Source organism: Chrysoperla carnea, chromosome 1 (genome assembly GCF_905475395.1).
Source record: "Chrysoperla carnea chromosome 1, inChrCarn1.1, whole genome shotgun sequence".
Lineage (NCBI taxonomy): Eukaryota > Metazoa > Arthropoda > Insecta > Neuroptera > Chrysopidae > Chrysoperla > Chrysoperla carnea.
Window position 1 is genome coordinate 92699078 of NC_058337.1, and position 15781 is coordinate 92714858.

Genomic DNA, 15781 nt, shown 5'->3' on the forward strand with positions numbered 1-15781 from the left:
CCCCTTTTTTAGATGGACCTGCTTATCTCTACTCTCCATACGTACAATGTATGCCAACAAATCCAACTCCATACGTACAATGTATACAAAAGATTTAAGTTTGAATAAGAAAAATTTAGCCCTGTAGATATTCTATGAGTAGTAAATCTTCGTTGAAGAATTTTACGTTTTATATCAACATAGTACCTACATTATATGAATCTGCGTTCTTGTGGTAGTTATAATATTCTTTGGTGGCAAGAAAATAATAAACCGAAGTACTTATGTTTAGTCAAAAACAATAAACTTTTCAATTTAAAGTTCAAAACATGTTTCGTTTGTGGATTAAAATAATTTACGTAGCCATAGTATTTACATTTTGAGCTCTGTGAGAAAGAGGATAGATTTTAACACATTTACACCAAAAGTGGTGAAAGATTAGTAGAAAAAAATCATTTTCTGGAAGCAAGAAAATTGGAAGACAACAGAAAATATGAAAACTAAATACAATATTACAATAACTTATAACACACATCCTGTGATTGTCTTTTTGTTTGTGTGTTGTTTGAAAGTTACATTGTGCTAAAAAAAAAACATTTTTTGTTTGTACAAAAATTTTTCAGAAATAATCTCAAATATTTGGTATATGGATTTGGTTTTAATGCAGTCTTAAAAAATGTTATCAACCACCAAGGTAATCTTAGTACATGAACATCATTACATATTTATATTTTAACAAAAATAGGACGGAAAATAAATGATTTTGATTAAAATAAAACCAGAATTATGAATTTGGGAATATGCGAATGACAGATCGTTTTTTATATGGTAAAAACTTATTATAAATCTAAAATCACTCGCTCATACTTATATGACATTGGGAACAGAAACATTGACGGCTGTTTATAATTTCTAAAGGCTTAATTTATAAAACTTAGTTCACTTTCTTTAGATGATGTCTTCTGGGCAATTGAGAGCCGGTATTTACAAAGAAAGTAAATTTTGATAGTATAGGAATTTTTTGACGTAGATAGTTATATATTTTAATCAAGTTTATTATCTTGATTAGTTGTATTATAATTTCTGCACACCATCAAAATCTGGGGGTTTTATGTATGGGATACCGACTCGTAACTTTAATTTTATTGCTCAGCAGTTACTTACATGTTTCTATAACACAGATAGTTCATGCAATTGTAATTATCAACATGCAGATTACAGATAGCATTGAAGTAGAAAGTTTAACTAAGATTTACCAATTTACAATTTTTCTGGATCAGCCCTTATTGTATATAACGTGGTCCAATCGTTCTGGCAGTGATTTATTTATCCAATTTTTAGACTACTTCGAGTTTATGCCATTAATAGTTAAATTTATATTCTGATATGATTTTAAAAAATTTCGCTCCCAATGTACCGTATTAGCTTGAAAAATAGGATTTTTTTACAGTTCATGAAATACATTTATATTTACATTATATGTGTATAAAGTTATAATTAAAAACAAAAAAATTTTTGATTTTCGATATTTAAATCTTTTTAAAATTTCGAATTTTTTAAAAACGGTTTTCTATAGTGATATTTTCAAAAAGATTAAAATTTAATACAACCGGGCATTGATGTTTATCGCCTGTTAGTACGCTTTATAAATTTTTTAATAATTATTTATATTTTTGATAGTCTAAAATTGTATATGACTATGTGATATACAGGCTGGTAGTGCTAGACCTTGACATGTAAGTCGTCACTACCCTATTAAAAATGGTAAGTACAAAAGTTATAGATTTTTTTATTACCAATAACTTTCCAATTTAACTTTTTTCACTAAAATAAACACTTTACCCACAAATCGCTAAAAACCATTTGTTACCCCTTTTCACCCCCGGCGCATCCCTTTCCGGCTAAATTCAGCTGTTTTAAGTTTGTTTCCTGAGTTATACATATTATGTCTTATACAAAAAAACGGATCAGATCCTGCAACTAATTTTTTCCAAATTTAACTAATATCAGAAGTATTTAGATTGGTCTATAATCTATATGGACTTTAAGAACTTTAGGCCATCAAGTTAACTCTTACTAAAAGTTTAATTTAAAACTTTTTTAAATGAATGTTTCTGTTACATATAATAGCAACCTCCTTAGAGATTAATAAAGTTCTAATAATAATTTGATTACATACATTTTCTTAAAAAGACCGATCTTAAAATAATTCTCTAAAAAAATTTTAAAATTCTCTTTTGATGGATCACAGTAGAATACCGTTTTCAACATTTTAAAATCTTCGTATAAAATATAAAGGTATATAATTGTTTGATCTACACAATTTTTTATTTCAGATTTTTATACTTTCGAATTACACAACCAAATTACATTTCACGAAGTTTAAAAAGATTTTATTTTATGTAGTTTCAAAAAAAAGTTAAAGTTAAACAAATTGTTCGACTGCTTGGAACTAATATTCGAGATCAAATTAAATTCGGTTAGGGAAACAGTAAAAACATGTTTGGATTAAAAGTTGGCGATAATTGAGATTCCTGCAAAAACTGATTTACCAAAATATAACATTAAGGCCCATTACGTATGTTTTTAAAGAAAAGTATTGATACTTTTTAATGTTCCAGATTATTTTTCATTACGCACACACGTTAATTAGAAAAAAAGTGAATATTCTTTAACAAATGTGTTCAAATTGTGTTAGTGGTGAGTTTTTTTTCTTTTTTTAAAACAATTATTACCCAACAATAGATTATTCGTTTATAATCATTTTTTTTATAAAAAATTGTTTATATTTAATATTTTATTTTGATTTTAATGTAACGAATTTTTTTAATTTATCCATGGTTGTCTCTTTTTTAAATGAGTCTTGAAATTGAACTGTATAAGTTGGTGGTAATTTCATTGTCAATGGATCACGTAGTCGACGTAAATCTTTTTCAATCCAACGTATTCTATCCTTTAACGAATTGTATTGATTTAAATCCAAACCTAATTTTTTCGCTTTTTTATGTAACGTTAATAAATGTTGACGATCTTTTACTTCTGGTAAAATGTATTCCTGTAAATATATAAAATATAAATTAATTAAGAAGAGACAAGAGAAACATGATCAAAATACATAAGGTCTGTTCTTCAAGTAAAGTCCTTATAAAATATTTTATAAAAATTATTTTCTATTTTGTAGTTCAGCTAGGTACAAAAGCGAGTTTTTGAGTTTTTTGAACTATTATTTTTTTAATAGATTTTTAGAACCATCAATCAATCAAATTGTCCTTCCAGTAGTCATATGCTTATCTCAAACAATAAGTTACATAAGCTTCACTACACGCCTTGGTATTGGGCACAATGCAACGTGTTTTCAGATATGGAAAAAATTCATTAATCCAAAAAATCCTGAACAAGAAAATTGGACAAACTTATTAAATTATTGTATTACTAACAGTCCTTGATAAGTATGCGAAGTTTCAATACCACCCGACGTTTTGAAGCGGGTGAAAATCATGTTCAAAGATTCTGTTACATAGATATATAGCAAGCTAATAAAAGCGTGTTATAAATCAAAATGTATGATAAAATTTGGAATCTCACAGGATTTGTTCATAAATATTATTGTCTCGATATACTCCTCCTATATATTGATCAATATCGATACTGAATCAATAATTTGGGCGTCTGAGGTAAACTGGATGTTTTAGTACTTACTTGTTTCGTTAACACAAAATATGCGTAACCAGCCATTGCAGTACCATATGTTACAAAATATGTTACAGGTTCCATAATATCCCATGAATATTCCCACCAGGTTAATCTTGCAAGTATACCAAATTGCACGGACATTAAACCTAACCCCAGCCACGTTAATACATTCGTTCTTCTTTGAGCAACAACTTCTAATTCTTGACGTTTCTGTTAAAAAAAAGTTATATTATAGGAAATTGCTTTTCAAAAAAATCAATTAAGTTAAACTTACGAGTTCCATTGGTTCAATTTCACATTTTAATTGTTCTAATGTTTTATGTAATTCTCGCTCTTTCTGAATTTGGTGTTCTTCTACATTTAAAGCTTCATAAAGTTGATGAACTAAATTTTTAACATCACTTAGTCTGTGAAATAAAGCATTTAATATTTATTATTTGTGATGACGCTAATTTTAAAATTGACAGTTATTTCAGAAATAAAATTGTCTGATTAAAATAGCTAAAATTTTGAGTTAATATTTTTAAAATGATATATTAAAGTATACCGATTTTAAGTTTTCTTGAGCATAAAGTTTTAGAGTAAAACTGCTCCGTTCGAGCGGGTAGTAATCATATGCAGTCTGTGCCTAGCGGCCATCTAAGCTAGTAATATTTAAGTCTTTTGTTTACGCATAAATTTTAGATTTTGACATGTGACATCACAAAGATATTGACCCACACTGCTCCTTGTCACACATGTCACATTTGATTGAACTCCTGCCAATCCTTTATCATGTGACGTAATTTATGGATGGCCCCTTAGAGTCTATTTGTATAAAGAGTATTCAAAAATTTTCAGCATTTTGCCACTCGAATCCCTCGATTAAATATTATTCGGTTTGTTTTTTGCTAATTAATGAATATAAAATTATTCATTTTTAGGGCTTTTATATTATGGTATGGTTAATTTCTTCAACTATTAAAAAAATGAATGAATATATATTACCTTCGAATTTCTTCTTGTGTAAGTCGTTCTTGTGCCGGTGTATTTACAAAATATAAATTATCATTTATAAGTATAAAAAAATCATCTTCTAATAAACTTTCAATTGTATTTGATGCAGCTATTCGAATACCTTCTTTTGATTGTATTGTAACACGATCAATACCTTTATCTTCATTCTTTATCATTTCACGGAAATCGCCAACTGTATTTGATATTGGTCGTAATGTAAATCTACATCGTTCTTTACGACTTGGCAGCGGTATTGTTATTTGAGGTAGCCCACGGTAATATGTTATACTCACTGTAATAAAAAAAAAAAGAATATTAGTTAATATTCATGAAATTTGTAATGTTTAAGATTACAATAAGTTTGCATTTATATTTCATATTTACACCAATGTAGTATATTTGTTTGCATTTTTTTATTTTTCACCTAACCTTACCGTTCTCGAAATATAGCGTTCTTTTTAAAAGCATTTTTTAGTTATTATTAATAAAAAAGTAATATTTATCCATTAAAAAAACTCGTATGATAGTTAAGCTCTACAAATTTAGTTTACTATGATTTCTTCGTCATTTTCCAATGTGTACGGTACCCCTTTGAAAAAAATATTCGACCAGTCATCAAATGCACACGATTTTTGTACTTTTTGGGTCAAAATTACTTTATATACAGAGTTTTATCGAAATTGGAGATTAAAAAATTTCTTGATTTTTTGCAATTTTTTTAAAGGGTAGTACCCCTTTGAAAAAATCGAGAAAAACGAAAAAAAAATTTATGTTTTGGAATTTGATGAAACTCGGTGGATAGGGTAATTTTGATCCAAAAAGTATAAAAATCAGGTTTATTTAATGATTGGACCTATAGAAAGTTACAGTGTCAGCGAGAAATAAGTGAGAGCTATAACGTGATAGTCTTTGTTTTGAAAGGAGGAATTGTCCAGCAAAGCGGGCGGGTATCTGCTAGTTTACCAGTAAACTGCTGGTAAATTACCGGAAAATTAACCAAATAAGTTTAAATAATGCCATCGAGCATATCTACAACATTTTACCGCCGCAATTAAGCATAACGCGGGGTATATAAATATTAAATGAAATTTTGTATTTCTTGTTCTAGTTTTATTATTCAAAATAGTGTGATCAAATTAACTTTTTGAATATTTTAATTCTGAGTTCGGAGAAAAAAATTGAATTTAGTAGATCATTATGATACAAATTGAAGAAACTAAAATCTAACATTTTTTGATGGTCGGAAGGGGTCCAAAAAAATGGTAAAGTGGCCTAATCCGGACTTCGCGTGAGACACCGTCGGATTGAGTTAAAAATAAAAAAGCCTTTAATAAGCTTAGGCGCCGTAAAAAGGCGAAAAAAATGAGCTGCGAATGAACCCGATTGGTCCATCGATGTCCCCACAAATTGCAAAAAACCATCGATTTTGCTCGAAATTTCAAAACTTCATAGCTTTTGTTGTTTTAAAGATTCAAAGCTGAGATTTAAATGGATTGTAGCTTTTGTGCCCATGAAGTATCACACACAATTTCAGCAAGATCGAATGTATACTTTTTGCAAGCCGTAGCTGAATGCAAAAAACAGGACTTTTGTAAAATGGCCCTAAAAAAGTTGTGGTGCGGTAACGCGCTATTTTTTTTACACATAGTATACATAATGTGATATGATTTATATGCGCTCCCACCATTTAATGAAATTTCATTTTTTTGGTACGGAGCCCTCAAAAACAGTTGTACTGGACCAAATTGTAAATCTAAACCATTCTCGAATCTCCACGAACACACACAAAAAAATTCATCAAAATCGGTCCAGCCGTCTAGGAGGAGTTCAATTACATACACACGCACACAAGAAATATATATATTAAGATTTAGAAAAAAACATCTTGCACACTAAAATGAATTTGAACTATTTTTGTATATTTAAATGAATGCCATTTAAATGATTTCATTTAAATAACTACATTCAAGTTATGTGAACTAAACAGACATACAATAATTAGGTGGATTAGGTTTAGAAGAGCGTTCAAGGAATTAAAAAAAATAAATAACAACATATTACAATTAATATGATTTGTTTTCTGGTCTATTTATTAACAAATAAATAATTAATTAACTAATTACCTACAAAATAAATAAACATTATAAATTTATAAAAAAATAAAAATAATGTGTGCAGTCATAATACTAAACTAATGCACATCAATTATTTCATTTATTATTTTATTATTATACGAATAATAATTAACAGAAAATATGTTATAAATTATTTAAACTGTATACTGTACCTATAACTACTAACTATAATTCATAAATATTGTTTATTCTATGTACTGTTTTAACTAATAAATGAGTCACGAAACTAAACAATATACATTCTTGAATTTTTACCTCTATACGTAAGATAAATGCGGGAAAACTCGAAAAAAAATCAGAAGCGAGGCTACACTTGAATTTATCATACACGCCCCCCTTGATAAATTAAATGTCAAAAAACTATTTTCATAAAATTGAAAAATTAAATGTTTTAAATTAGTTTGAAGCAATTTAATTCCTGTGTACGTACTATAAGATATGAGAATCACTAGAACAAATGAGAAATGTCGTATCCATGATGGGAATTTTTAGCCATCACGAAATGCAAATTATCTTTGCCTTACTTTCGTTCTACGAGTTTCAATATACTGCATGCGAAATGAAAAAAATAGATTTGAATCGAATGGCTGTCGAATAAAATTGTTTGTCTTAATAAAATAAACATTTTTTTGCTCTTAAAGATTTTCACCTCATCATCACGATATTATTAAACAAAGCAGAGGAAATATTGTATTTTGATTTTGACAGTTCGAGATTTAAAAAAATTGCATAATTATCAACGATTTTGTAAGTGACAAACTCAAAACTGTGAATCTCAAACTGTGAAAGTCATATCGTGATGGAGTCATGAAGTGATGGTTTAAGGAACACAAGCAATGCAATACGTACAGATAGGCACGCAGAACATCAAGAGTAACAATTCAGAAGGGTGAAGACAAATACAAAACCAAGGGGCCACGATGGATGGATATACTCTGTATAAGCAGAATGTCCATCGAGTTAGACTCGAGAGCACCAAAGGCTAGGTTCGAAAGGATTGAAATTTGACCAAAAATACTTAATATAGTATCTGAAACTTTTGTTTTTCTAGGAAGGCCTACGCAGAACAGTATACTAAAATATCAAACAATTTTCAATCTTTTTATCCATGACAATATATGTTTATATTGAGAACATACTCTGTATATAGATGTCTCGTGACGTTCGTATTATAATTTTATTTAATAAAATTATATTTTTATATAAAAAAACATTATTTAGTAGGATTGCTCGAGCAAAGTATTGTATTGCTTAGATACGATGCGTGTAGATTTATATCGGTATGACCCAACAGCCAATAATATGTCGCAAATGGATATATATAACTATTGTAGATGGAAGTAAGGATGATTGTTTGTTTGTTTATTTTGTTTGTTACGCTTTCACGCAAAAACTAGTGAATGGTTTTTAATGAAACTGTACAGCAATACAGCTCATAGATTAGAATAACACATGAGCTATAAATTTAACAGATATAGATACTAAAAAATTTTTTTTACAGAAATCTTTAATTTATGGTTCAAAATCATGATCACAGATGGAGCAGAGTTATGATAATCATTTTGAACCATAAATTAAATATTTCTGTAAAAATTTAAAATAGTTAATGTCACAATTCATGGCTACCTTTTCTGATATACTCAATGAATTATGACTACTTTACAATTAAAAAAATTGAAAACTGTGCATATCTTTTAGTTCCGTAAAACAATCCCTTCAAGTGTTATGGAACGTTTATAAGTGAGATCAAAAAGGTGGAGGCTATAGAGCGGTGTTTTTTACTTTTAATCCCAGTGAAGCGGGCGTTTATCAAGCTAGTATAATATAAAAATTGACTTCATATTGCAATTATTATAAAACTGTATAATATGGCAACCCTAAAAATCATTTACCATAATAATATAATAATAAATTAGTAAGATATAACTAAAAGATTATATTGAAAGAAATATATTTGCTAACATGAGAGAGGTAATCAGAGAATGCACAGTCCCGGTTTGACATTCAGTTAAAAAAATATTTGGACTGTAACAACAATATATTTTCATTATATAATAACAGAAAAGTAATTAAAACACGTAACCAATTAAAATTGTTTTATACAAGTTCATCATTTTACTCGTGTTGTATTTTTGTATACACTTTATATAAACGATTCCAATAATGAAAATAAATAAAATTTAGATTAGTCTGTTTTGATTTATATTATTCTATGAATAAAATACCTTTTCAAAAAATTCTTTCTTTCCATGGAGTTTTAAGCATATGCCAACTTAAAAAAGCACCCTGTATATATTTTGGGATTTTTGTTTTTTATGAAATGTTAGCTTATTTTGAGCTAGAGAACATGCACCTAAAATAGTGACATTAGAGATATGTTATAACGGATATAAATGAACCTATTAACAACACCTGGCTTTCAAGAGGAGTAATGTCCTTATGTAACTAAAATAATAATATTAAGCCATAGTATTATAAAATAATCGATAGCAATTTGACCTACTTTTTAGCCAACTACACACAGATAAATTGCTTAGTTTATGTTTATAAATATGTATGGTGTTAAAATTTTCGTAATTAAGATATTATAACCGATAAGTATATTTTGTAATTATTAAATATTAACTAACTAGTTAAGTTTACTGTTTATATGATCATCACAAAGTTTTAGTACACAGTGAATTTCCTTTTTAATTGTACAGAATGTTCACACCTCACACGTAGACGTACGACTGACTCAAAAACCATAAAATTTTTAAATACTCTTACCCCGGAAATGCTAGATACTTTTTTTGATACTACAATGAAAAAATATTAAAAGAATGACAACCTCATCCCGAAGTTGGCCGTTTCATATTGAAATAAAGTAAAAATACTTTGAAACAACTTCCTAATGAGAGGAATAAGTACAGCTAAATATTTGTATTTACAATAGAATGGGATTGATTTTAAAATATGAATTCATTGATATAAAATTCTGGAAGTTAAATAAACAAAATCATTACTTCTATGAAAGAGATTGATTTTAGTTTAAAGTCATGCATTTTATTGATGGAAAATAAAATTTTACTTAGTTAGAATATATAATCGTGTAAATAAAGCAAATAGACGAATTAAAAGAACATACTTTACGTTTGCTTTAAATATAGGATTTGGTTACTACGAACACATACCAGTCATGACTGGTCCATGAGCGGTTGAGTCAACCACATGAAGATTGTTGTTACTAATTTACAGAGAGTTTGAAATCAATTTATTAATCATTTTTATAATATATAACATATTTTTATATCCGAAGAAAACTTATTTTTTTAAATAAACCTAATAAACTTGCTCATGTGGTTGTGCCATAAGTGGTAGAATCAATCAAAAAAAGATTGTTTAACACTAAATTGCATTTCAAAACAACAATATTTGAAATTTGCTAGACAGTATATTACTTTCCATATAAACAATTCAAGCGCTTGTGTCAACTTCACCACTCAAACCCATACGGTAGTTGTATCACATTCGTGAACCCATTCGCCATATTTGATCTCGCGATGAGGTTAAAACAACCTCATATCGGTTGATATTAAAAATTTTGTTTCAGTGCACCATCAACAACGTAAGAGAATAATCTTTTCGTGAAAGGAAGACATTTAGTTTCAGGCAAGTTTCATTTATCTATTAAATCATTATTTATCTACATATAAGTAAGCTAATTTTAAGCAAGAAAAACTACATGTTATAATACAAAATTTTTGTACTGTAATATTTTAAAATTAAGGTAAGCTCGGCTTAGTTAAAAAGAATAATCATCATTTCTGATCCAATCAATTACTTAGTTTTCCTATAAATATATGATCGTTCGAATGGATTAACATTCTGTACTCATGAAAGAAAATGTATGTTATTCAGTTAATGGGTAATAACAATGTTTAAATAAAGTCCTTAAAATGAGAATTTAATTCAGTTGCTTGGAATCTTGTTAGTACTATTAAGTAAATGTATATGACAATATTAATAGAACTAATTTAAAGTTGAGGGTTATCTACTGCTAGTATTCAATCATTTAGAGTGTAAGATTTAGAAGTGCTATCTAGTTCATTTCAAAGGTTAGAAATTAACGATGTATCTTACTGACACTGAAATAAGAGAGATAGATAACCCTCCTTTTAGCAAAACAAAGTTTTATATGTAATCTCTATGGCGATACCCACGTATGGGTATCTTCCTCTTTGTTTAAGTACGAATTTTAAACATTCAAATCTTGCATACTAGTAAAGATTTTAAAAACCAACTTCACTTTTCTGTACGTCCAGTGAGAAGTGAACCTGAAGTGAAGTGATTTAATCCGATCACCTATTAACTATACAGAATGTTCGATTTACATCTAGGCATATAAATATCACGAGTATGACAGTACATACGTTAAGCAATGCATCTAGGTAAGAGGTATTATAGGTATTACATATATGAAATTGAAAAAATGACTTGTATCGTGGCTTATCTGTTGTAGTTCATCTATTCAACTAAGAAACTCCCACTCTCCAAGCGTCTTACAACTATCTCAACGCATATCGAAGCTTCAACACATGGATATAATACCTCTCACTCACAGCGCTGCCGTCAAATTTCTCGTTTGTAACGTAATTTCGAACTTCATTATGGTTAGGCTCAGACATTTGTCATAATATCATTAAATTTGACGCATTTCTTTTTGATCAACGGAAAAACACGTATCGGCTTATTTTGAGGGCAAATGAAAGTATTGTATTCAGTTTTTGCATACGGGAACTTCTCAAACAGTTAATAAGAATCATTGAAGTGGAAGATAGCGCAAAACCTCTTATCCTCTTTGTTTCCTTGCTTACGGCTAAGAATTTATGAGTTCGATTTACGTAAGCCGTAATTTGTCAATTTGGTAATTTTATGAATTGATTAAACTGCTATGCATGGGTAAAAGGTGCCTACAAAGTTTCATGTTTTAAAGGAATGATTCCTATGCTGCATCAGACGCACGCGTCTGACGCTGTGTGTATATTGCTGTTATATCAGTATACTGCTCTTATGAAATTTAATGGAAGCGTTGTCTATGATGTGTCACTGCATCTGGTGCGACGTGCGATTTCAGCTGGAAGGAGCCATGCAGCTATACCTCTCTTTGAGAAGTACTGACGCAGACGCAATACACATACATATATACAACACTTTGTTTTAGTTTTTTCAGGTACGGAACCTTTCCATTAAATAACCTTTCAAACAAAACCAAAAAAAGGAAAATCGGTTAATCCGTTTAAGCGCTACGATGCCACAGACAGACACACACACATAGTGGTCAAAATTATAACACCCCTTTTTTAGTTCGGGGGGTTAAAAATAGAAGGGCTTACTATAAAATAATAGGCTAAAACGCTATGGAACTTTGTTAAGGGATGTTTTATGAGAAGAACAACAAAAAAATTAACATTTTTTAGCCGTCGTTCCCGTCCATGCTCTTACGCGTGAACGCTAATTAAATAAATAAACAAACCAGAATAATATGATATGACAGTTAAAATAAAGTTTTCAAAATGATTATGTAAAAGTTTGAGTATATATACACCAGACATAGTTAGTACTCAAAATAACTAACATTAAAATGTTTAAAACAAAATATGCAAGGAAACATATATTGCACACTGTTTCATATAAAAAGTTTTCATAATTTACATAAATGCAAACAAAAAACACTGATGTAGTTAGTTATATGCATTTATATAACAATTTGTAGTAAATAAATCAAATTGTGTACAGAATAATGAAATAACTGCAAGTACTGTCAATTTATTCTTCGTTATTGGTTTTAATAACAAAGTTTGTCAAATATTCTTACAACTTCATATAAGGAAAAGTTTAAGTAGACACAAATTTAAATTAAGAACTTTAAATTTACTTTTGAATCGAAAATTTATGTAAATGTTGATTTGAAGTATATGTTATATTTATTATGCGTCTTAATGTACAGATGATTCGTATTATTATAAATGTAGCAAGCTAAAAGTGAACGCTTGTGAAACGAAACATTACAAATTTTTTGAAACATTCGTTTTAAGTTGTTATACTTGGAGAGAGATAAAGAAGGACCTTTCGTCTTTAAATTTTATTGTTTACCTCGTGCAACAAAGGCGTCCATTAATCCTGGGACACCTTATATAATCAGTTATTTATGAATAGAAAATTATAGAAATTTAGTTTACTTTTTTGGAATGAACAAAAACATTGAATAAAGAAAAGTACTTAATAAATTTACTGGAAACAAACTGCCGTAATAAAGATAGGAAATAACTCATCAAAGGAAATACCGATTAAAAAAGGTGTAAGACAGGGAAACATAAGTACTGTCACCTTTGCTTTTTAACATGTATACAGAAAGTATATTTATTGACCTAAATAACCTTGAAGGGATTAAAATTGGCGAAAAAAGTCAACAATCTGAGATATGCTGATGATACAATTTTAATAGCCGATAATGAACAACAACTTCAAGTATTAATAAACAAGGTAAATGAACTTAGCAAAGCATTAGATATTAATATAAATCCAAACAAAACCGTAGGAATGGTTATATCAAAAGCAAAGGTGACAACACAGCCTTGTAATATTATGATTCATAATACCCCCGTTAAATTTGTCGACAAACATATCTACCTAATATCAAAAGACGGAAGATTCAATAACGAAATAAAGAGACGAATTTCAGTAGCCAAAGTTAATTTCAACAAGCTCGAGAAAATTCTATGCAATAAAATATTCAAATCCGAACAAAACGTGTTGGAGAAGAATTTTTAAAATGAAATGGGATGATTATGTGATAAATGAAAAAGTGTAAAAAAAAAGGAAATTTTAAACCATGTTCTTCGCAGGCAATTATCATTCTTAGGTCACATAATCACAAAGAATGGATTCGAGATTATATGTTTGACGGGAAAGTTTGAAAGAGAAAAAGCAAAGGGAAGAAAACGTTTAAGCTATCTTGATAGTTTAGATTTAAAAAACTTAAACTCTAATGAAATTGTACACATGGCTAGAGACAGAGTAAATTGGAGAAACATGCTGATCAACAACGTCTGTGGAAAGCAGAGATGATACCCTCATCACCACTTAATAAATATCTGATAAATAATAAAACGAATAATTGGCTCAAAATAAATCGAAATATAAAAAAAAAACTGATAATTTATTTTTATCACTGCGTTTTCTGTTCTACATATGATCACATCAATGTTATACCTTTATTACATATTACCAAAGTACATACATACCTCAAACCCTAATACATGGAATACAATCAATTTCGTTTGTGTTATCTTTCCTATAGGTATATTTTTTCCAAAATAAATTCTCTTTTTCTTTTATATAAAATTTGTTTTTATCGAATTATATTTTTAAATTAGTTTTATATCAAGTATGTACCACATACAAATACAATCAAAAGCAAAGAAAGTGAGATCGAAATACAGGGAAATGAAAATAAAATTTTGATAAAATGAAAAACCATTCTTTTTATATTCTCGAATGTATTATAGATATGTGTTCACGACTTCAATCACGTGATCAACGGATTCTATTTTTAGGTGAATAATTATGAAATGGTGGAAGCGCAATGAAAAATAGAATAGAATTTACGAGCCAAAAAAATTTTCGAGTCGACTGTATGCTATTTCACACAAAAGTTGGCCATTCAATATAAAATATAATTCCAATTTTCGATATGTAATAGTTCGTAATTAAAATTTTTCGGACTCCACGAGAGAAAGCCCATTGTTGAGAGTACTCTCAAATAAAAAATATTTCAGTTTTTCAACATACTTCAGAATTTTCAATGTAAGTTAATTAACAAAAACAAAATTTTTCAACTTTAATTGTTTATAACTTTTGCAATTATTTCTATATTTCACCAATTTGAATTTGTCGACTTTATCATAAGGTTTTAACAACTTTTTTTACATTGTTAAAACTGATGCAATTGATAAAGTGTTTAAAAATTGCTTTGTTTTATTTCGGCCTTTCAAAAATTTGTTTATTTTCATTTGACATATTTGACAAGAAATAAATCCCGATATAGATCGAAATGATCAAATTTTTTTGATAGATTGCTAATCAAGGCTCCTCTTTTTAAGTAAGTTGCATTTGACTAGAAGTAGAATTTGACTAGAAGTAAATTTCGAAAAAATATTAGGACCGGATCCAGACCTCAAAAAAGGTTATGGGCACGGCACAGCCACCCGAAAATCGGCCAAATGCGAGTCGTAGTATGAACTCGCTCATGATCGATATAGAGCAAGGATATGTTGATTTAGTAGTTTTAGTAGTTGATTTACTATCATTAATAAATCGCTGGTACATCCAAACCACTTTTTTTACTGCTTGAATATCGATATTCTAGCCCTTGACAGCAACATTTGGTTCAGGTAGTAAAACTCCCAACTGAAATTGGTCTAGTACCTCCGGAGACAATCCTTGCCCCAAATCATTGATAACGGAATCTTATGCGGGTATGTAAATTGACTTCCGAAAATACCTATGATTTTTTCCGATTTTTGAAATTTACATGCTTTGAAACGAATTTTTCCCCTAAATAAATGTCCCTCCTAAAAATTATCAGATGGGGGTTTAGTATAAAATTAGGAATAATAGACTAACTATTTGAAGCGATTCATTTTTTTTTTTAAATTTTATTAAATCATTAGTCTATTAAGTTGCCTATCATGCCCATATGGGTGGATCCGCCACCGAAAAATACGTATAAACAGGCAAAAACGTAGATATTATAAGTTAAAGTCTGTGAATAATTGAACATGGTACTTCCTAAACTTTTGTATATATACGGAAGTAATAAAATACATTAACCAAAACACATACTATGAGAAAGATAATCATTGAGTTAACCACAAAATCAATAACTTATTGAACTCAATGAACTTTTGATCTGCACTTGAACGATTGTTTAACAA

At 28.9% G+C, this 15781-nt stretch overlaps 1 protein-coding gene across 1 annotated transcript in view; it reads right to left on the reverse strand.

Moving 5' to 3' along the window:
* Positions 1-2776: 2776 nt before the first annotated feature.
* LOC123290942 (calcium uniporter protein, mitochondrial) overlaps positions 2777-15781 on the reverse strand; it is a 225254-nt gene continuing 212249 nt past the window's right edge. Inside the window, exons 3-6 of the mRNA XM_044871327.1 lie at positions 4660-4960; positions 3947-4079; positions 3679-3882; positions 2777-3034 (exon numbers count right to left, since the gene is read on the reverse strand). Of these exons, the coding sequence (XP_044727262.1) occupies positions 2777-3034; positions 3679-3882; positions 3947-4079; positions 4660-4960 (896 nt within the window). The remainder of the gene's footprint in view (positions 3035-3678; positions 3883-3946; positions 4080-4659; positions 4961-15781) is intronic.